This window comes from Phascolarctos cinereus, unplaced genomic scaffold, assembly GCF_003287225.1.
Source record: "Phascolarctos cinereus isolate Bilbo 61053 unplaced genomic scaffold, phaCin_HiC Scaffold_2;HRSCAF=192, whole genome shotgun sequence".
NCBI lineage: Eukaryota > Metazoa > Chordata > Mammalia > Diprotodontia > Phascolarctidae > Phascolarctos > Phascolarctos cinereus.
Window position 1 is genome coordinate 332744357 of NW_027555625.1, and position 22409 is coordinate 332766765.

The 22409-nt window shown below is 43.3% G+C and overlaps 3 protein-coding genes across 5 annotated transcripts in view; 2 read left to right on the top strand and 1 right to left on the bottom strand.

The window, feature by feature from the left end:
• CLTB (clathrin light chain B) overlaps window positions 1-8775 on the top strand; it is a 45237-nt gene extending 36462 nt beyond the window's left edge. For 2 of the 3 annotated variants that reach the window (XM_020998790.2, XM_020998791.2), the window contains exons 5-6: window positions 459-512; window positions 4645-8775. In XM_020998790.2, the coding sequence (XP_020854449.1) occupies window positions 459-512; window positions 4645-4816 (226 nt within the window). In that variant the 3' untranslated portion in view covers window positions 4817-8775. The remainder of the gene's footprint in view (window positions 1-458; window positions 513-4644) is intronic. The other variant, XM_020998792.2, reaches the window with a different exon arrangement.
• A 1748-nt stretch (window positions 8776-10523) lies between these two features.
• On the bottom strand, window positions 10524-12352 carry HIGD2A (HIG1 hypoxia inducible domain family member 2A). Its single transcript, XM_020998592.2, has 2 exons — window positions 12062-12352; window positions 10524-11021 (listed from the first exon to the last, which is right to left on the bottom strand). The coding sequence occupies exons 1-2, from the start codon at window positions 12348-12350 to the stop codon at window positions 10849-10851; spliced, it is 462 nt and encodes a 153-aa protein (XP_020854251.1). The 5' UTR covers window positions 12351-12352; the 3' UTR covers window positions 10524-10848.
• Window positions 12353-12433: 81 nt separating this feature from the next.
• On the top strand, window positions 12434-21301 carry NOP16 (NOP16 nucleolar protein). The gene is made up of 5 exons (XM_020998594.2): window positions 12434-12682; window positions 12777-12882; window positions 15731-15806; window positions 17223-17329; window positions 18332-21301. The coding sequence occupies exons 1-5, from the start codon at window positions 12576-12578 to the stop codon at window positions 18470-18472; spliced, it is 537 nt and encodes a 178-aa protein (XP_020854253.1). The 5' UTR covers window positions 12434-12575; the 3' UTR covers window positions 18473-21301.
• The last annotated feature ends 1108 nt before the right edge of the window (window positions 21302-22409 follow it).

The following is a 22409-nucleotide window of genomic DNA, read 5'->3' on the forward strand; positions in this document are numbered from 1 at the left end:
CAGCTCTTCCCAGATATTCAACTGCACACCCTTTCCCTGCCCAGCACGGAGCTGGGAGCGGGCCACTGCTTATTGCTAGAAATGGAAAAAAGAGTTCCTAAGAACTTAGTGTGGTTGTGTAATGATCTCTGCAGGCCAAAGGCCCTGCCCTGTTACAAAACTGGAGACAGCCTAGGACCCTACTAGACCAAGCTGCACCTGTGGGGAGCTCAGGTGCATTGTTTTGTGGTCTCTTCTTCCATACCTATGCTTTGAGAAATCCTTGCCCTTCTTTTGTTTTTTCCTTCCTCCCTATTAAGGGCTATGAGTAGCCCTGCTGCCTTCCCAAATGGGCCTAGTGCTTCTAACATCTCTTGGGCTTCAGCACACTAATGTTGTCTTTCTTTCTCTTTAACCTTTTTGCCTGCCTCTCTTTCTTCTGTCATCCTGGCTTCCCTTGCCTAACCTTTCCCCTCAAGGATCGCTGACAAAGCATTCTACCAGCAACCAGATGCAGACATCATAGGTTACGTGTACGTGTCTCCTTTGTTTACCTGTCCCAAGAGAAGCTTGGGGTGGAGAGCAATGTGTTGGGTGAGGCTATCGATGAATGATCCCCTGGCCACAGCTGGCTGATGGTTCCCTGTGCCCCAGAGCCTGGGAGGCAAGAGAAACATGGCTGGTCTTAGTGGTTTTGGTTGGGAACAGCATGGAAAATTATAATTCTGTTCACAGCTGATGAAATCTAAGAATAATTGGGATCAAAACTGTGCCAGTGATATTATTGTCATAAGTAACTGCTGGAGGAGGAAACTCTCTCTAAAAATTTGTTGTTGTTCAGTTGGGATTTTCTTGGCAAAGATGCTACAGTGGTTTGCTATTTCCTTCTCCAGCTCATTTTACAGAAGATGAAACTAAGGCAAATAGGGTTAAGTGACTCGCCTAGGGTTACACAGATAGTAAGTGTCATATTTGAATTCAGGTCTTCCTGACTCCAGGCCTGGGGTTCTATCCACTGCACCATGTAGCTGCCCAAACAATTCAGAATGGCATCTTCTATGCAACATACAGTCATAGCTGCCTAGAATACTGAGAGGTTAAGTAACCTGCCAAAAGTCACACAGTCAGTATTAATCAAGAAGTGGAAGTTAAACCCAGGTCTTCCTGGCTGGGGGGGGGGAGGGGGGGGGCGGGTCAGTGTTTTGTCCACCACACCACATTGCCTCTATAATAACGATGCTGCTGATGCTGATTGTAATGATGACAAATATTGATAATAGTTTCCATTTTTATAGTACTTTAAGGTTTACAAAGTGCTTTCAGCTTTCCTCATAATGGCCCTGTGAGGCAAATTGAAGTTCCATGATCTTAAGGGGACCCTAGGGTAGAAGGGGTAGGGCTTTTTGGCACAGGAAGATAATCATGAAAGTCAAAGTGCAGCCCCATGGGAAACCGTGTATGATGCTCTTGCTTGGATCTAGAGGAGGAGAAAGCAAACTCAGGAGAGGCTGACCTAGGTAGGAGAGAGTCTAGGGTAGAGCACCACAAGGCTCTTCTTGGCTCTGTTCTGTTCAATATTTTTATCAATGACCTGGACAAGGGCATGGATGGAATGCTTAACAAATCTACAAATGACATAAAACTTGAAAGGAGAGATAGTAGTCAATAATCAGTCAATTAAATGCCTATATGTGCCATCAGGCAGGCACTGTTAAGTGCTGGGACAGAAAGGCAGGCAAAAAACAGTCCCTGTTCTCAAGGAGCTAACAGTCTAATTGGGGAGACACCAGGAAAACAGCTATGTACAGAAAAACGATGTACATGATACCTAGGAAATAATCGACACAGGGAAGGCACTAGCATGAAGGCTTCTTGTGGAAAGTAGGATTTTACGTGGGACATGAAGGATGCCAGGGAAACCAGGAGGTGGAGATGAGGAGGGAGAATGTTCCAGACATAGGAGATAGCCAGTGAAAATGCCTTGAGACGAAGTTTCTTGTTCAAGGAACAGCAAGGAGGCCAGTGCCACTGGACAGCAGAGTCCATATGTGGAGGTGTGAGGCTGAGAAGGCTGGAAAGGTGAAAGAACTGTAAAAGCCAAACAGGGAGCTTTATATTCATTCCTGGAGGTGATAGGGACCCACTGGGGCTTGCTGAGTTGGTGGAGTGGAGAGAGGTGGCAGGTGGATGTGGTCAGACCTCGGCTTTTGGAAGGTCACTTTGACTAGGCTGCATGGAGGATGGATCGGAGCAGGCAGACTAGCCAGTGAGCTATTCTAGTTGTCCAGGTGCGAAGTGATGAGGGACCAAAGTTTGTGGCAGTGTCAGAGAAGGAGGAGTATGGGAGAGATATTCTGAAGGTAGAAATCAATAGATCATGTCAACAAATTAGATACAGGTGATGACAAAGCATAAGAATGCAAGATAACACCCAGGTTTCTAGGTTAGGTGACTGGACGTCGGTACCTTCGATGCTAATAGGAAAGTTAGAAAGTTTGGGGTGGGGTGGGAGGGAAAATAATGAATTCCATTTTGGACATGTTGAATTTAAGATGTCTATAGGACATTCAGTTCAAGATGTCCAATAGGCAGTTGAAGATGTGAAACTGGAGATCATCAGAGAGCTCAGGACCAGATAAGTAGATTTATAGTGTTTAGAATGAGGTAGATCTGTGAGTCCTAATGTCTGCTTCAGTAAATCACAACTAGAGTATTATATCCAGTTCTAAGTACTTCATTTTAGGTAGAATATTGATAAGTTGGAGCACATTAAATGGGAAGGGCAGGGTACTAGGATGATAAGATTGGAAAACAAGACATATAAGAATTGGTTGAAGGAATTGGAGAAGAGGAGAACATTATCACCACCTTCAAAAATTTGGAGGGTTGGGGCAGCTAGGTGACGCAGTAGGGGCAGCTAGGTGGCGCAGTGGATAGAGCACCAGCCCTGAAGTCAGGAGGACCTGAGTTCAAATCCGGCCTCAGACACATAACACTTAACTAGCTGTGTGACCCTGGGCAAGTCACTTAATCCCAATTGCCTAAAAACAAAAACAAAAATAAAAATTTGGAGGGTTGTTATATGGCTGTGTGGATAATTGTTCTACTTGGTCTTGGGACAGAAGTAGGGGCAATGAGTAGAAGCTGTAGGGAGGAAGATGTTGGCTGGCTGGGAGGAAAAAATTCCTCTAACAAGTAGAGCTGTCTAAAAATGGAATGAACTGCCTAATGTTCCCCATCTTTGGTGGTCTTCAAGAAGAGGATAGATGACCACTTAAAAGGCATGGTAAAAAGGAGATTCTTTTTCAGGTGCATGTTGGATTCATTGCCTTTTGAGGCCCCTTCTAGTTGTGAAATCCAAGGTTATATGAAACAAGTAATAAGGGATTTGTGACCAGAAAGCCTTCTCTCAGCTTAAGAAAGCAGAGCACCATCAGATGGGAAGGATGTGATAGACTGGATGGAATAGATAATAGGCTTCAGCTAAGTAAAGAAAAATGCTTTTCAGGGTTTAGGGAAAATTTCTTGACAGGGAAAGCCAATCTCTGGATTTGTCTTCCTTTTAGGAGAGGTAGACCCAATCTTTGCCAATGAGATAAATGGTCATGCTTTCCAGAACCATGCTTACTTCATCTCCCAGATCATGAACATCCTTTATCTTATAGAGTGCTTCATAATTTCCAGAGGATGTTCACAAACTTTAGGTCCTAGCCAATGGTTCTGTGAGGGAGATAAGACAAGGAAAATTTTCATCATTTTACAAATGGGAAAAGCGTAGCACATAGAAATGACTTGCCCAGGCTCACAAAGCTGGTCAGGACCATAATCCAAATCTTTCCAACTCCCAAGCCTGACCTGGAAGGGTCACAGGATCACACACACACACACACACACACACACACACACACACAAAATAATCGGGGGTGGGGTGGGGGATATGGCTTGGATCTAATGTAAAGAGCAGTCTGTCAACAATAGAACAGGCGTTCCAGAAAGCACAGTGGATATAGTAGGCAAGGGACACCAGATAGAAACACTGCAGGGATGGATTTGCCCTAAATGGGTATTAGGGAACTAGGAGGGCTGGTCAGGGGAAAGACCTTTGGCTTAGATAGACTATAATTCACAGGTATTCTTTATAGCAAGAAGGCCCCCAAATCCCAAAATGGACCTTATAGAGCATCGAATCCAGCCCTCACCAGAATCATGTATCCATTGCCTATACTACTGTCCTATTAAGTGGTCATTTAACCTAACTGGACGGCATCCAGTAATGAAGGACCTACTCCTTCCTGCAACAGCTCATTCCATTTCTGGATGGCAAGTTTTAGGCTAGAAATATCAGTTGAAAAGAGAAAGTGACCTTGCTCATTTGGGAATAGGGCCAGATACCAATGTAAGGGCACACAACAGCATTGAGTCAGAGCCCCTGGGTTGAATACTGGCCCTTCCATTTACTAGCTATGTGACCACAGAAATATCCTTTCCCTTTTATGGACCCCAGTTTCCTTGTATATGAAATGAGAAGGTTGGAATAGATGGTCTATAAGGTCCTTTCCAGCTCTGACATTTGTTGATTTTGTGCTCCTACGGTTGTCAGCTAAGATGATTTTTACATATTCTTGGGCAAGTAGTGAGTGATACCTATGTCTTTCCTTCCTGCAGAGCATCAGAAGAGGCCTTCCTGAAGGAGTCTAAGGAAGAGGTACCTGGCACTGAATGGGAGAAGGTGGCCCAGCTGTGTGACTTCAACCCCAAGAGCAGCAGGCAGTGCAAGGATGTATCCCGCATGCGTTCTATGCTCATCTCCCTGAAGCAAACCCCATTGTCCCGCTAGGCACCTATTCAGGGTTACCAAAGAGTAGAGGGTGAGGAGGCTGAGGCAGAGGCCTAAGAAGAAGAGAGGAGGGAAGGAGAAGCAGCTTTGTTTGCTCTGGAAGCCACTCCTCCAATAGCGACAGCACAAAATGTTTAGTCAGTTCCCCCTCATCTTTTGGGGCAAAGGGAGCCCCCTCCCTGGCCTCTTCCTTTCTTCTTAAACTCACCTCCTGAGGTGTCACATCGACCATTGGTTTGCCAGGACCATCGAGTCCCACAGGTCTTTTATTTTTCTTGGCTTAAAGGTTGTGTTGTTAACTCTTTTTACACTTATTTATCATCATTCTTGTATCTTTGGAAGCTACAATCTATGTCAGGCTGCCTTTGTATTAGGTCCTATCCTACTATCTATATGACCTTTGCAAAGTCCTTTCCTTTTTCTAGGCTTTAGTTTACTCATCTGTAAGACGAGGGGGTTTCACTAGATAGCCTCAAGGTCATTTCTTGCTCTAAATCATATTAGTCTTGCCCAGCTCCATGACCTTCAAGGACAGTAGAATCCAAGAGCACATGTCAGTTACAATCTGTGGGACCCCAAAATAGAGCCTTCTCCAGCCCTCACTGGTATCCCCAGACAGCCGGTGTAGTGTCTCCACTTTTCCTTCAAGTATCTCAGTGGTCAGAGGCCATTCTAATGGGAAATGCTAGATCATGTCTGAAGTTAACTCTTGCAGATTCATTTTGCAAAAATGGAGAAATAATCAGCCAAGGTAGGGTGAGGAATCAATCAATCCATCAATCAATCAATCAATCAATCAACCAACAAGCATTTACTAATTATCTACTGTGCACCAGACACACTGTTAGGTACTGGGGAAACAAACACCTTACCCTCAAAGAGTTTATATTCCTTTAGAGGGATAAGATATGTTCATAGATAAATAAATACAGGTTATAGACAAAATAAATGCAAAATTACTTTGAGGTAGAAGAAATGGAAGTGGGGAGAATTCAAGGGAATGAAGGAGTAGAAGAGGCAAGAACAGTATGCTGTATTGGTGGTTTCCTCCAGAGCTTAGCTGAAAACAAAGGGTGGTCCTAGTCCCATAAACATTTTTGAGCAATTACATGTCCTACCAACCTGACTCAGAATTGCCTCCCCAAGGACTCCCAGAAAGGTCATGATTTAGAAGATTAAAATTTCTTTGGATAAGAAGAGGTAGCTACAATGATCAATGCTGGATATTCACTAGATATCAATTTACACATACCATTGCCCCCACTCCCTATTATACTGTCCATCCCTTAAATTTCCCCCATGAGGAACCAGGAAAAGCATCCTTTTTTTCCCCCCCCGACAGCCTGGACTATATTTGAGTCAAGGTATCTATTCTGGGCTTGATATTTTCTGTTCATTTACTAGCTAAGACCATTTCCACTGGCCAGTCTCCGACTGGGTGATAATACCAGTTTCCTCAATAACTGGTATCCTTGCCTTTTCCCTAGACATAATCCCAGCCTTCTTGGTAAGAGCCCAGGTCTCCAGCCTGAGCAGAACCTCAGCCTCTACCTTGGGTTCGACCCCTGTCCTTGGTTAACCAATCAATCACTAGGCATTCATTATGTATGCCTCTATGTGAACCAGGCACTGTGCTAGGTGCTGGAGACACAAAGATAGCTCATGCCTTCAAAGAGCTTATATCCTACCAGGGCAATAGCATGTTCACACACATGCAAATACAGGACACACACAAAATGAATACAAAGTCATTACGGAGCACTAACCACTGGAAGAAGCAGGAAGATTGTTGGCGGAGGACACACTTGAGCTGAGCCTTGAAGAGTGCCAGAGGTTCTGAAAGGAGGAAGTGAAGGGAGAGCATTCTCCTCATGGGGTACAGTCTGTGCAGAGGCTCAGGGTGGGAACAGAAGGGCCTTACCAGTGGGCCAGTTTGGCTGGAACAGAGATTATCTGAGGAGAGGTAATATGTAATCAACCTCAATTCACTTCATCACACGTTTTAAAAAGCAGCTGCTGTGTGCAAAACTGTGGTTCAAGCTGGGAGAGATTTGAAGGATGTGTGTACTTGACAGTTTAGAAGGCAGACAGAACACATTTGTAGACAGCAAGAATCCATGACATCTAGTATGTAAGGGTGAACAGGAAGATCGTTAACCAGGGGCCCAGGGACAGCTTCACGAAAGGACCAGTGTAAAATTTAGTACTTTTACAAAATCAAGTTTTCTAGGTGGTGGCTTTCTCAGCTAAGCAGATGAAAGGTGAGCTGCAGGTACAGGAGACAGCCACAGTGCTCAACAATCTCTCATTCACACTTCCTCAGAGACCATGGTGGACATCATTTACTTTTTTCTGAACTTTAATAAGCTTTCTTTGACCATCCAGAAACCTTGATTTCCAGACGTTGGGAATCAATGCCAGGCAGATCACCCTCAGATATAAGCTGACACATGATTGAGCTTTGAAGGCTGGACTGCATTTGAAGAGTGATCTTTGGGGGCAGCCTTTTCCCTCCAAGTCTGACCTTTAGCGTTTTGATAATTTTCTAGTGCTCAAAGGTTTCTCTCATACATTTCCATATGGCCATATCCTTGCTAGATGAAATGTCATCTACCATGATGAACTTCTTACAGAATTGGTACCAAATGGCCATTGGCAGCTGTCAGAAAATTCTGAAGAAAACTCATTCAAGCCCTAGCTTCCATCCATGCCTACCTTCTACTACCCTGATATAAATAAGCAGCTGCTGGGTCGTTATGGGTAGAAACACATCATAGAGAAAGGCAATTTCAATGAGTTATATCATTGTCTGGCTTTTGTCTCTGTGAGCCTATTTCAAATCTATTAAAAATAAATTGAAGCCAAAGAAAAAAATATTTCCCCAGATAGAACAAGGTCAATCAATCTATCAATATTAAGGGCCTACTATGTGCCAGGCATTGTGCTAAGAGCTGGGGATACAAATAGAGGCAAAAAGTAGTCCCTGCCCTCAGGGAGCTTGCAGTCAAACATGCAAACACATATATACAAACAAGCTATATACTGGATAAACAGGAAATAATTAACAGAGAGAAGCCACTAAAATTAAGAGGGTTTGGGAAAGACTCCCTGTTAAAGATGAGATTTTAGTGGAGACTTAAAGCCAGAGAAGTATGCTGAACTGAGGAGGGATAGGAAGGGGGGCAACCAGAGACGATGCGCAGAGCTAAGAGATGGAGAGTCTTGTTTGTGGTTCAGCCAGGAGGCCAGGTAATTTTCCTGTTTATCCACACTGAGTACTTGGCTGTGGCTGTCCTTCCACCCAACTCTGATCTCCCTGGGGCTCAGCAGACCAACAGATGTGAAGACTAGATAAGCTGAGATACAAAATGGCCAGGTATTACAAAGGCTTAGAGGTGAGGGCTTAAGCCAAACTCAGGTTAGAGGTCAGATGATAATCATGCTTATTTACACAGAACACTTTGATTTATTCCTTCTACATTTACTGAGTACATGCTATACGCACAGTTTTACATACAGCGTTAGTATTATAGTTTGGGTGACTCACGGTCTGGCACCTTGTAGACTCTGCTAAGAGGAAAAGACAGAACCAACAACTAATACACTGTCTTATGTGAAAGTACAGTCAGAAAGGTACCAAGTGCTATATAAGGACCCTAGGAAGTCACTCCCCTGACAAGACTCAGAAGACTTGAGGTGACATTTGATTTGTGCTTTATGTTTACAAAGCACTCTACATATATTATCTCATTTGATTCTCACAATGATCTCATAAGGTAGACAGTACAAGTGTTATTGCTTTCATTTTATAGGTGAGCAAACTGAGGCCCAGAAAAGGGAAGTGAATGCTCAAGGTCACACAGCTCCTAAGTAGCAGAGCTGCAACTTGAGAACCCAGGTCTTGAGAAAAGTGTTTTATAAGCTGCAAGGTCATATATAAATGTGAGTTAGTATTATTATTCTGAGTCCAAGTCTAATGTTCTTTGTATCTGACTGAGCTTTCTTTCAGACTGCTGATTCCTGGGGTGGGGTTGGGGTAATAGAATCAACTAAGGAAAGCAGATTTCAAACCCACCTTTATTTTTTCATTTTTTAAGCACTGTGATATTCTACTCCACAATCTTCTCTAAAATCTTCTCTTTTTTGTGAGATCAAAGTGCTTGTAAAATGTTTTCACCTTACAGCTATGCCTACCTCGTTTCTGCTTTGCAGCTTCCTCACCAATCTGTAGGCAGTAACAACACATGCTTAAAGGCACTCAGAAGTTTACAAAGCACCTTTCTCAGTCCTGTGAGAGGCAATACAAGTATTATACCATTTTTCAGAGGAAACAAAAGCTCAGTCAAGTGACCTGTCCATGGTTGCACAGCTAATATCAATGGCAAGATTCAAACTCAGATCCCTGTCTCCAAGTCCAAGGCCCTTTTCCCTATACTGTGCCATTTCAGAGAAATCACAGGATTTGAGAATGAGGAGGAACCTTGGATGTCACTTTGTCCAACGTCCCATCTACTGCCAGAATCCCTTTATAAATAATTACGAAGCTCTCCTATTTTCCCTTTTGAATAGCAATAGCAAATTGTCAAAGAATTCTGAGGGAAACTCATCCAAAGCCCAGCTTCCATTCTTGACTTCCTTCTACTACTCTGATACAAATTATGTAATATTTTGTGCAGCTTTTAACTGGTTCTGAACCATATTTATAAGAAAAACAAGCTAATTTCAAGGGGGAAAACCTCCTCCTCCTCCTCTTTAGGTGTTCATTGATAGAGACAGAGTTATCTTAATTTCTCAGTACTTCATGAGTTATGCTGGCCAAAAAAAATCAGCTGATGGACAACCTTTAAGGAAGGGAACAAGTCTCTCTGCACTTACCTAGGCCAGTCCTCAGGACAGGCCTCCATTAAAAACCTTCTCTTACTTTACCTGAAAAGAGCCTGGTGAGGGAAGTGGGGCAAGAGATATTATCCATGCTCACAGCACAGATGAGAAAATGGTTGCTCAGAAAGGTTAGCTGGTTTCCCTTACATCAGAAAGCTAGTTAGTGGTAGACTCAGGACTAGAATCCAGGTTTGCTGACTCTGAGTCCAATTCTCTTACCTGAAAGACTTCAGAGCCTGGAGATTAAGTCAGTTCCCCTGAGAAAGGTATCACTGTTCTCAAGGTGGATCCTCTGGACCAAATTCCTTCTCTGGATTTATTTTGGTAGGTTTAGAGATTTAAATCTGACAAGTACCTCAGGGGTCAGTCATCTAGTCTAGCACTTTACAGATGAGAAAAACTGAGGCCTAGATGATTTCAGATGACTCATGTAAGGGAACAAGGCTAGTAAGCAGAGCTGGGTTTCAAATCCTCCCACTCTAAATCCACTGCTCCATTCACTGGACCACTTAACTCCTTTGTAAAACAAGGGGACAGAACTAAATGTGTCTTTCAGGTTCTGATTCCACTGTGACATACTGTTATACAATGAGACCATATATAATTCAGAGAACTGAGGTTAAGGTTAAATCCATAGAGCTCTGTCAACCATTCTGGGCACATGGTACAGAAAAAGAATGTCTATCTTGGAGTAAGAGCTTGAGATTGCTTTTCTGACACTTATCCTTCAATTTCTCTGTGACTTGGTTTTCTCATCTGTAAAATGGAGATATCTATACTATCTACAGGGTAGTTGTGAAAAAAGTATACTGAAACACTCAAGGAATGTGAGGAATTATATATTTATTACTTATGTATTAGACACTGTATGGATAATACAATGAGGACTATCTGGGAGAAGCAGAAAAAGGACTGGCAAAAAAAAAAATTGAAGACAAATTCTGTTCTCAAATCCAAACTAATTTCATTCTTTAATGGAAAAAACCCATTACATTATCAACAGTTCTGCCTGAGTGAAACACAGGATTCACTCACTACCATTAGATATGACTTTAGCATAGGGCCAAGAAATTCCTCCAATCCCCCTCTGGAAAGCTGCTTGGGTCCCCTGCAAATGGTCACTGACTCTTTCAAGTAATGGGCCACTGGTCTCAGTGAAGCCTGGGTGATTTCATGGCTGAGACTACCAAGCCCCCCAGAATGGCCATCACTGTAAAGCCCTGAGCCACGATCCTGGTCCGCATCATCAACTGGGATTTCTTGCTGTTGCCTTGGTGAAAGCAGTAGAGTCCATAACATAAGGCTCCAGCTGTGGCCAGACAACCTGTAGGGGAACAAGCCAGGTGGAAAGAGGAAGTTCAACATCAATCCAAATAGTCAACCAATATGTATTTATTAAATACCTTCCATTTATCAGGTGCAGTGCTAGGGATACAAAGACAAAAATGACAAAATCCTTGCCCTCAAGGAGTTTAAATTCTATAGAGAAAGATAAATACAATTTAAAAAAGACCTAAGGAGCTTTGTCTCCTCTCTGTACTCAATTCTGAATCAGAGACTAGTCCCCAAGAGGCTTACAATTTCTTGAGGAGTGGGCAAGGGAGAGGGAGTAGTTATATATAAGTAACTATAATACACACAAAGAATAGAAGGAAAGACAAGTAATTATGAAGCATGGGATAGGATATTTATGGAAGGCAAAAAAATAAAAACCTCTAATTCCTTCCCGCCCCCCCCCAACGTCCCAGCTTTGTGTTTCCCAGGCCTCTTCCCCAGTTTAAGACCTTCCCTCCCAGGAATACCCTTTCCTGTGCTCTTATAATTGACAGTCCCAGGGCAGCTAGGTGGCCCAGTGGATAGAGCACTGGCCCTGAAGTCAGGACGACCTGAGTTCAAAGCCGACCTCAGACCAAACACTTGACACTTACTAGCTGTGTGACCCTGGGCAAGTCACTTAACCCCAATTGCCTAAAAAAAGAAAAAAAAAGATCGGGCACAGACCCCTCCCCGGTCAGGGCAAGCCGAAGACCTCGGTTCTGGTCTCGGTGTCTATCCAATTAAGGCCAACAAGCATTTACCATGTGCCTTTGATATTCCAGGCCTGGAGCCGAGCGCCTGGGATGCAAGTGGGGGGTCGTGGGAGCGGTGGGGGGGGCGGGGAGAATGCACTCCGGGGTTGGGGCCCACCCGACACACAAAGTAGGTGAATTAGAGGTGAGCGGGGATGGGAAAGGGTTTGGGGACACGGAGATGGCACTGGGGTGACCTTAGGGGTCCTCCCACCCCAGCACGCGCTCCCCGCTCGGCTTCCTGCCCCCTTGAGTCTCGTCCGCAGTCTCGCCCCCCCCTCCCCGTACCCCTCACCTATGGGCACCACCGGGTTCTCGCGGACCTTGCGTTGAAATTTGTCCTTGACGCTCTCATCCCGCAAACGGTGCGGGGTAGGGCTAAAGCCCTCAACTACTGGGGGCGTCGCGGGGTCAAAGGCCACCTCCGGAGCCACCGACCCAGGAGTTGACATCGCAGCGGACACTGACCTCTCGGCCTGAGGATTCCCCCACACTCTCCCCCCGCCCCTTCCTTTTCCGCTGCCGGAAACACTTGTGGTCAAAACAGTGGTTGGGAGGGAGCGGAACCTAAGGCCTCGGCACATGCGCAGTGGAAGACTGCGGGGAGGGTCCCACCGGCCCGGAGGACTACCCTTCCCAAGAGACGATCGGGGCGCTACGCTAAGCGCGCGCAAGAGCATGCGCAGAAAAGGCGGCTACGTCTGCGTCGCCGGCTGCGGAAGAAGAAGCGGGCGGCTTCCACGCGGTCTCCGGTGACTTCGGTTGGGCGCGTGTGAGCGGTTGGAAGCGGTGGTCTCGGAGTCGTCACGATGCCTAAAGCGAAGGGAAAGAACCGGCGGCGGAAATTCGGTTATAACGTTAACCGGAAGCGGCTGAACCGTAACGCGCGGCGGAAAGCGGCGCCTAAGATCGAGTGGTGAGCGGGAGGGCCGGGGCTGGGGGACTGAGGGCGCGGGGGCCGTGTGGGAAGCGAGGCGGGCTCCGCTCACGGCTTGCCTCTGCTCCCGCAGCTCCCACATCCGTCATGCCTGGGACCGCTCCAAGTCCGTGCAGCAGAACCTGGCGGAGATGGGCCTGGCCATGGACCCCAACAGGGCCGTGCCCTTCCGAAGAAAGGTACGACCCGGCCCCGGCACTCACGCAGGGCCCCCAGGACAGAGCCTCTAGCGGGTAGATCCTTCGGGCACCCCAAACCCAGCGGAGAACTCGCTTTTCGCCCTCTGTCGGCGGCCACTCACCCAGTCGACCCCTCACTCTCCCGTGCCAACTTCCCAGTCATTCAGCAAGCATTCATTAAGTGCCAGGCATGGTGTTAAATGCTGGAGGTAGGAAGAAAGGCAAAAACATCCCCTGCTCTCTGTTCTGCTTGCATAACATCTTTGAAATGAGTCTCCTCTTTATTCACCCAGCTGCTAACCTTGTTCAGGCTCTCGTCATCTCTTACCTTGACTGTTAGCTTCCTTAGTTTGTCTCCTATCTCCAGTCTCCACAGTCCATTCTCACACTTTCCAGTCCATTGCTTGAATAGTTGCCAAAGTGATATTCCTAAAACGTAGGTCTGATTATCATGTCACTGCCTTGTTCAAGAAGCTCCAGTGGCTCCCTTTTCCCCATAGGATCAAATACAACTCCTCTGTCCGGCTCCAGTTCAGCTTTCCAGATTTGTTACATATTAATCCCCTTCTCTTAAATTCCAGCCAAGTTGACCTGTTTGTTGTCTTTCAGACAGGATATTCTGTCTGCCATGTAGCCTTTTTACAATTCCCCATGCCTGGAATTGTTTATTCTTCACCTTTGCCTTTTAGAATCCATTACTTCTTTCAAAGTTTAGCTCAGATGCCATCACCTAGATGTGATGGCCATTCCTGATTTCCCCAGTTGCTAGTGCCTTTTTCCTGTCCATATCATCTGTTCCCCCCTCCCCATTATCTTGTATTTACTTTGCATGTTGTTTGTACCTACTTATTTATGTATGTTTTTTCCCAAGTTAAGTTTCTTGAGGGAGAGGACTCTAGCTGGGAGCCTAGCGTATAGGGGGTACTGCTTATTTATTGACTGGAGTGCTGAACTCGAATATCAGGTTGGCACAACCATTTAGCATCTAATTGAGAATATCTACATGAAATACATTAGTATACTCATAGCATGCATTCCCCCATTCCAGGCAAACTAATCCCTTGCTAGGCTCTGCACTTTCTCCTCTTCCAGTGGCAGAGGGGTTTGAGATGGATTTGTCATCTCACTGGGCTGGTGTCTAGGGATATGTCCCTAGGTCTGAAATGCTTTCCCAGTTGAATTTGCCTTACAAAACTAATTTAATGTCACCTGTTGTACTTCACTGTTTATGGTTCTTGCTCCAGGTATCAGAATTGATAATTATGATTCTGCCCCTGCCTCTTGGTAGTGAGCTTTTCCTATCCTGGGACTGACACTACTTCCCCAATACCTCTTGGAAGTGAGGCATTCTTTAATCCTCAGTCATAGTAGCCTCTTGGTGCCTTGTGGGGGATAGCCTAAGTCCTTCTTCATGCCTCCCAGGCTTGGGTTAAACCATGGCGCTATCCCAGGGCCAGCTTCTCTGACATTTATATCTGGTGGGAAAGTAGGCCTAGTGAGAAAAGCACAGAACTTGGAGTCAGGAGACCTAAGTGGGTTCTAGTCTTGGTTTCACTAACTTACTATATAACCATCAGCAAATCACTTTACCATTCTGGGCCTTGGTTTTTTATCTCTAAAATGGACTATATGGCCCTGTCACTAGTTCTTAACTCTTATTTTTTGCTAGTTCATACAAAAAAAGATTATATGTTTACTAGCTGTGGGACCCTGGGCAAGTCATCTAACTAACCCTAATTGCCCCAGAAAAAATAAAAAGACAATATGGGAAGCATCAGACTCTTCTGAATACAGATGTGACACACAGCCTTGATCAGCTTAGGTCTCCAGAAGATATACATATGGGACCTGAGGAAAAACTGTAAAAGGAATTGCACAATGTCAGAGCTGTAAGGGACCTTAGAAATAAATCATATGTGCTTTTATAGCTTAGAATATGCTTTTCAGATCTGTTATGCAGCCCTAACCTTTCTCCAGACCTCCATTCTCACGCCCCCAGTTGCCTGTCCTGTCATGCTTAATTTCCATGTGTCCAAAAGGTAACTCATTTTTATTCCTTAAAAACACTCTTCTCTTCATAACTTCCTTATTACTGTCAAGAGCACACCATCCTTAGTCATCTAGGTTTACAATCTAGGAGTCATCATCTCCTCACTCTTGGCAGCTAGGTATCACAGTGGATAGAGCTCTGGGCTTCACCCTCAGATACTTACTAGCTCTATGATTCTGGGTAAGTCACTTAAACCTGTGTCTGCCTCAACAATGGTAGGCACTTAATAAATATTTCTTTCCTTCCTATACTTTCACACATACCCCACCCCTGTCCAATCTATTACCCAGTCCTTTTGATCTGCTTTACAAAACATCCCACCTTCTGGAAGATGCTTTTCTTTGTCATTCTTAATGTTAGAGATTATCTCTAATCACGTATAGATTTTGTTTGTACATAGTCAATTGTTGTCTTCCCCCCATTTAGATTGTGAGCTTCTTGAGGGTAGGGACTGTTTTTGCTTTCTTTATGTCACCAAAGCTTAACACCATGTCTGGGGTATAACAGGCACTTAATTAAAAGCTTGTTTACTTGACTACAGAGAAATTGTCCTTGCTGCCAGTTGATTTTTTTTTTGGCTAGTCTCAGTATGGACACCCCAGCAAATGACTTTGGTGTGTTTGGTTAACGAGCAAGCACTCTGGGAGCTATTTTCACAGAATGATGGACCACTTGATTGTAGTTTCATCAATGGCTTTTGAGTTTTTTAAACACCACAAACATTTCCCAGTCTCTGCCGTGCAATTGTCAAATCATATTCCAGGCATATTTCTTCATAGACAGTGTCTTTCCTCATAGGTAACAGCAATGGATGTGGATGTTAGCAAGGAAAAAAAGCCCAACAAGATAGTTCGGAAGCCATATGTCTTAAATGGTAAGTATGTTGTTATGCTTACTTGGAATATATGCCTCCTATCTCCCATCACCCACCTCAGGGTGAGTCCGGAAATTGGTCTCCAGATTCAGAATTTTTAAAAAATTAAAGTAAACATGTATAGACAGCTGTATACACTTACTGATGTGGATTGTTTTAGAAACAAGATTGTAAGTCAAAGGATCTGAATTTGTATTTTAGTTTCACCCCTTTGCTAATATCACCAAGGCAATACTTAACCATCCTGAGCCTCAGATTTTTATTCATAAAATGGGGGGGAAATCCCATCCCTTTCCTCATCTGGCTGGGCTGTTGTGAGTTAATTCTGGATTCTAATACTTTAGAAATGAATCATTAAGCAAATGGAAAGGTTAGGTCTTGGCCAAGCACGTTTTGACAGAGGCTGATTGTGCTTTGTCATAATAGAATGGACATTCAGAAGAGTTTAAAATCAGAGGATTGAATGTGACCTAACTAGAGGCATTTAGGCCAGCTCTTTAACTTTAGACAAGAGGAAACTGGCTAAAGGAGGGAAAGTAATTTGCCTGAGAGCAGAGTTTGTGGCAAAGCTAGTACTAGAACCCAAGGAGTTCATAGGATGATAGAATTTAGCAGAACGGGGTCTAGATATCATTCAGTCCAACTTCTTTATTTTACAGATGAGGAAAATGAAGCTTAGGTTAAGTAGCTTGTTCAAAGTCACATAGAAAATCATTATTCTTCCTGCCAACTTACTGGGAAGGGGGGACAAAAAGGATGCTTAATAGTTTGAGTTATGTATTACATTCAAAAATTGGTATGTGGCAGTGGTGGGGAAGTGGGGGAAAAGACTGAATCTGGGTTCCTGGTGATGGTCTGGTTGCCTTGAGGTGATGTCTACTTACCTGTAGTTTTAGGAAGCTATATCCTATCAGAAAACAATAACTCCTATTTTTGTGGTGTTTTAAGGTTTTAAGAGTGCTTTCTGGGGCAGCTAGGTGGCGCAGTGGATAGATCACCTACCCTGGAGTCGGGAGGAACTGAGTTCAAATTTGGCCTCAGACACATAACACTCACTACCTGTGTGACTCTGGGCAAGTCACTTAACCCCAATTGCCTCACCAAAACAAATTTAAAAAGTGTTTTCATCACAGCAGTGTGAGTTGGTAGTAGAGATATCATTATCCCTGTTTTTCGATGAGGAAACAGGCTTAGTATATGAGTGACTCAACTCAAGATCACACAGCTAGAGGGTTGGAACCAAGATTTAAACCCACATTTGAATACTCCTGAGTACTCTCATTCTACCACCCTAATGGAAGATTAGCTATCTACTATGTGCGTAGGTTAGGTGGCCTAAAGAATGTTGATGAGTTACATGTTAATGAGAATGTAAAGGAAAAGACTGGGTTATATGTTTTTTCCCTCTCTTCGTAGACCTAGAAGAGGAGGCCAGCCTGCCTGAGAAGAAGGGTAATACCCTTTCACGGGACCTCATTGACTATGTGCGATACATGGTCGAGAATCACGGGGAGAACTATAAGGTGAGCATTCGATTGACCTCTTGGGTCTCTTAGGTCCTGCCCAGAGAAACTATTGGCCCTTTATCCCCAAGTGCCTGAGAATCCTGGCACTGTGGCTGAATGGCTTGTGTTAGTTAACATGTGTGATTTCCCTCTGAACATCTGTGTGAAAGACATAGTTTGTTTTGGCTTTGCTTGCCCTCCCCCATCCATTGAGAAGGCAAGGAATACAATACTCATACATATGGAATTATGCAAAACATATTTCCACATTATTTACTCTTGAAAATGATACTTGAGGAAAGGAGAGAAGAAGACATGGTTTGTTAAAGAGTGACTGGTGTGTATGGATTTTTTTTTTAAAGGAAGTCTATTCCAGCCCATAAGGTATATACGGGAATTGGCAATGTGATGTTACATTCTTTTAGGAATACTGTGCTACAGTAGCAAGTTGGAGGCACTCTGCTCAGAACAGAAAAGTGATCATTGCTGCTTATGAAGCACTTTAGGGTTTATAATATACTCTTTCCTCACAACAGTTCTGTGGGGAGGGCAGTATAAATTTTATACAGGAGGAAACTGAGGCTCTGAGATATAAGGTGACTTCAGAGTCATATGCATATGTTTCAGAATTTCTGATTCCCAGGTTTGCTTACTCTTTTAAGTCCAATACACTAGGCTGTCTCTTAGCCCGATGCTTCATCCATACCATAAAAAGCATGTGGCCCTCTTTCTACCTACTTCCTCCTTTGGCAAGGCTGAAATGGTCTTTTTCATTTTGGATTCTCCTAAAGTGCCTGAATTTGGGGTATGAGATTCCCTGGTAAGAGCCATCAGCTACTGAAATAACTTCTTCAGGACACTTTAGCTCTTTAGCAGACCAACATGTTAGTTGGTGACTTAATTCCTATATAGGTTTGGGCTTTACTTTTTGAAGAGTGGGTCTAGATGGAGGAAGAGAGATACAGAGCAAGAAGTAATCTCATGAAATTTCTGGATGATCTGCTTCTTTTTCCTCCTTAGGCAATGGCCCGGGATGAGAAGAATTACTATCAAGATACTCCAAAGCAGATCAAGAGCAAGATTAATGTATACAAGCGGTTTTACCCTGAAGAGTTCCAATCCTTTATTGATTCCCTGAAGAACAAAATGGAAGTAGAATGAAGAACCTGTGCCATAAGCCAGTTGTGTCTTAGCTAAGTGAACATTGTTGGAGGCCTGGGTGGTTGGTGGCCTGGAGATCTAGGTGGGAAAACACATCTGGTGAGTCCATACTTTCTTGGATTTCCCCCAAGGTTGTACCCAGTCTTTTCTTCCCAGCTGGTGATGGATCATAGAAAGGGGCTGTGCTATTGCTGTAAGAAGTAGATTTCAGGGAGTTGGAGAAGGGGAGGAGCCAGAACAAGTTGCCTTTATAGAAGGGATTTTTAAAAATTCGCTCTTTGAACATTGAAGCTCATGTGGCTTTGAAGCTTTCAAATAGTTGTCTATCAGTTACAGAATAAAAGAGGTCACGGGTTAAGATGGGCAATATTCCCCTGAGTCTGGGCACTCAGAAGTTCTTTCTGCTTAGTCCCCCGTCCCGTCCCTGTCCCCTGTTCCCTTCCCCCCCCCCCAGCTGTTAGAGCACCCTTCTAGCCCTTGATGAAGCTGTGTCTGGTCCACTGTACAGCTCTTTCCCTTTGGTTCTGCTCCATGGGGAAAAGAAGAAAAAAGTCTAATCCCTTTTCTACAAATCTGCCCTGTAGATGCCTGAAGACAGCAGTCATAACCCACCCACGTTTTCTTTCAGGCTAAGCATTCCCCAGGCCCTGTTTTCCCCATTTTAAGGGTGAGGCCCAAAAGCAGTGAGGTTATTTGCTTGGGACCACATAACTAGTAGGAAGTACTTAGGCCCTAAGAGTGAAATAGTAGTCTTCCTACAAGGCCTCTCCTTTTTATGTATTGTATTATATGGAACTGGGCAAGTCATTTGACCTCTCTTCTACACAGTTTCCTCATCTGAGAATGAGGCTGTTACCTATACCATCTGTCTTCCAGGGTAGTTGTAAAATAAGTAAAGTGCTTTGTATACCATAAAATGTTATGTAAATATCAGCTGTTATTTGTCTTAAGAGTTAAGAATAATGCTTTTAGTTTATACAGTGCCTTGCAATTTATAAAGCACTTTTCTAACAGCTGTTAGAAATTAGCTGGGATGTAGCTAGGATTGATATTCATATAGCATCACAACAATTAGCTGGAAAGAACCTCAGGTCATCTAATCTAATCTGTACCTGAACAGTAATCTCCTCACACTTCCTCAGGGGACCCTTCTCCTTGAAGATCAATAGCAATGGAGAAATTTACCTTTGAGACAACTCTAATTGTTAGGAAATTATTCCATTTATGGAACTGAAAACAGTGCTTTCCAGCCATTATTATTGCTTTTCCTGTCCTTTGGAGACAAAATAAGACTAATTCCTTTAACATATAACTTCTAAATTATTTGAAGAAAACAGTCATTATTAACCCAACCCACCAAAATTGTCTTCAAACAAACTGAGAGGGAAGGAATCTTAAAAGTAATCTACTCCAGTCTCTCCATTTTACAGATGAGGAACTGAGGCCCAGAAGGTCTGACAGTAGGAAGTGCCAGAGCTAGAATTTGAACCTAGGTTTTCCAACTCTGAGGACAGATTTGTTAACATTGAAAGTAAAAGAAGTTAAAGGATTTACCCAAGACTATGTACCTGATAAGAAGTGGCGCTGAAACTCTCCCCAAGGTTTTTGTTTCCAAGTTGCATTGCTTTTCCCATAATACCATAGTGTCTCTTCCAAACCAAAATTGTGTTAAATAAACTGAAGGTTTTTTTCTTAATAACATTTCTTTTATTTTGTACTTCTGACATTTAGTTTCACAGTCATCTTTTAGCCATCAATAATCCACTTTATGTACTTCCTTAGAAAAACTGTAAACATAAGCTCTTAGGTAGAAGACTGACACTTTACCTTTCAGAATTGCATGTTGGCCATTCTTTTTCTTAATGGGCTTCTATCCAGATAGCTCCTAAGAAGGGAAGGTTTGAGGTTTCTTCCCTCATACTTATGCTTGATCACCAAGTTAAAATAAAACATGTGATTCCAATCCGTAGAAATCTGAGAGGAAATGCTGTTGACCCTAACAGAGAAGGGATTACTATAATACTAGCTGACAACATTGAAAGTTTACAAAGCACTTTTCTTTCCTACATTACCTCCTAGTATCCTCACAACAACCCTTGGGGATCAGTGCTACAGATGGAATTATCACCATTTTATAGATGAGAACTGGCCCAAAGAGGTGACAAGACTTCCAAGGTCACACAAGTAAAAAGATTCATACCTTTGTTTTTCGAACCCAGCTCCAGTGTAGCCTAACTGTTGTATTAAGGTGTTGAGTTAATGACATTAATTAAAACATTTTTCAGTGCCTACCATATCCAAAGCAGTGCGCCTGTGTGTTGAAGCATTGTTTATTATACCATTTTCCAGTCTTCCTAGACCTCTAGTGGGTTGGGATACCAAGATAACACTGGTGTTTTGAAAGCCATTGTTGTGGTAGAAGCCAGACAGTTATGTCTGTCTAGTGTTTCTGGGCATTGAGATCTTTGTATCACTGCTGGCTTGTTGGAGTGAGTGAATCAAAGTCCTGGCCAGAAGAAGCTTCAGACATATCTGTACTGTTTCTTCTGACAAAGAACTAGTTTTCTAGACTTACATGGGGGCTGAGTGTGAAGAGTTCTCCTTGGAAATACAAAAATGTACATTATTTTCAAGGCTTTATTTAGCTTAAGCAATCATAAAAAGTCAATTCAGTTTCCCACACTGATGCCAGACTCTTAAAATTGAAGTCTCTTTAGAAGAAAAACATACACGTACTGTGAAAAAAGTTACCATTAAGTGCCATGTTAAAACTACTTTATGTGAAAATTTTTACATTTTTTTATTCCAATAAATATGCTTTCTCATGTTTATTATCTTCAGTTTTATAATCTGAGAAGGTAGGAGCCTTAGAGATTCTCTAGTTTTAGCCTCCTCACTTTTAGATTAGGAAACAGGGCCAAAGAAGTTAATCTCTGGCATCTCTACTAAGAGTATGGTTATATCCTGAATGCTGGTTATACAAATATCATTTGAAGAAAAAAGTATTCAGAGCAATATGCTGAATGAGCTGAGTTCTAGAACCAAATATGAAAGATCCTAGTCATGGGGAGCAATTGATAAATTGTTTAGACCATCAGTAGGCATTTAACCTTCCTAAACTGTTATGGTGGAAAAACAGTAGATCTGCAGTCACTGGGCCTGTGTTCAAATCCTGCTTTTCCTGTTCCCTATTTGTGTGATATTGGGCACATTCCTTCATTTCCTTGGGCCTTGGATTCCTAGTTTAAAGTGATGACATTAGATTGCATGATCTCTAGATCCTTTGTCACATTAAATCCTATATCTCTCAAGAGGTTTTTAATCTAGTTAAAGTCAGTCAAGACAGGGGCTCTGTACACATAAGTTCTTGATGTAGCTGCTGTCTAACAGCAAGGTAAATTTGGGATCAGAGAAGGGGGCATGCATATCTAGGCTGGATCCTCCAAGGCAGAAGCTATAGGGTAGGAGCTAGCAGCATGGAATTCAGGTAGTAAAAGGAGCTGGGTTGCCAGGGTTGTCTTTACAGCAGAATAGTTTGGGAGCCAAGTTCCAAAGGGTCAGATTTGAGTGAGAAAAATTATTTCTCAGAAGTAGCTGAGAAAGAAGCACCAGAACTAAAAGGCAGCTAAGAGTCCTTAGCAAAGAATCTTTATGTTCTTATTTTGTCCTGTTGGGTACCAGCTGAGATGAGGAATTTAACAATCTCCATTGTGAAGCACAATGATTAGCTATGAATCAAGGGAGGAGAGCGACACCTTAAAAAGAAGTGATAATGCTGTGATTGGCAAGCCCAGGTAACAATTCCCAGGAGCCTCTAGCTCTTCCATGCAGCATCATTCCTGAAGAATATTTCCAGTGAAGCTTTTAAAAAAATTCTCAAATGACCCTGACTCTGATTTTTTGGGTGATGAGAAAAGTATTCACAAAGTCTAACAGC

What these genes read in the sequence shown, in the direction of transcription:
- HIGD2A (XM_020998592.2), bottom strand. Translation starts at nt 12,350, where the DNA reads ATGTGCCGAGGCCTTAGGTTCCGCTCCCTCCCAACCACTGTTTTGACC. An exon ending in GAACCCGGTGGTGCCCATAG is followed by an intron (nt 11,022 to 12,061) that starts GTGAGGGGTACG and finishes GTTCCCCTACAG; the next exon opens with GTTGTCTGGCCACAGCTGGA.
- NOP16 (XM_020998594.2), top strand. Translation starts at nt 12,576, where the DNA reads ATGCCTAAAGCGAAGGGAAAGAACCGGCGGCGGAAATTCGGTTATAAC. An exon ending in GAAGCCATATGTCTTAAATG is followed by an intron (nt 15,807 to 17,222) that starts GTAAGTATGTTG and finishes CTCTCTTCGTAG; the next exon opens with ACCTAGAAGAGGAGGCCAGC. An exon ending in ATCACGGGGAGAACTATAAG is followed by an intron (nt 17,330 to 18,331) that starts GTGAGCATTCGA and finishes TTTCCTCCTTAG; the next exon opens with GCAATGGCCCGGGATGAGAA.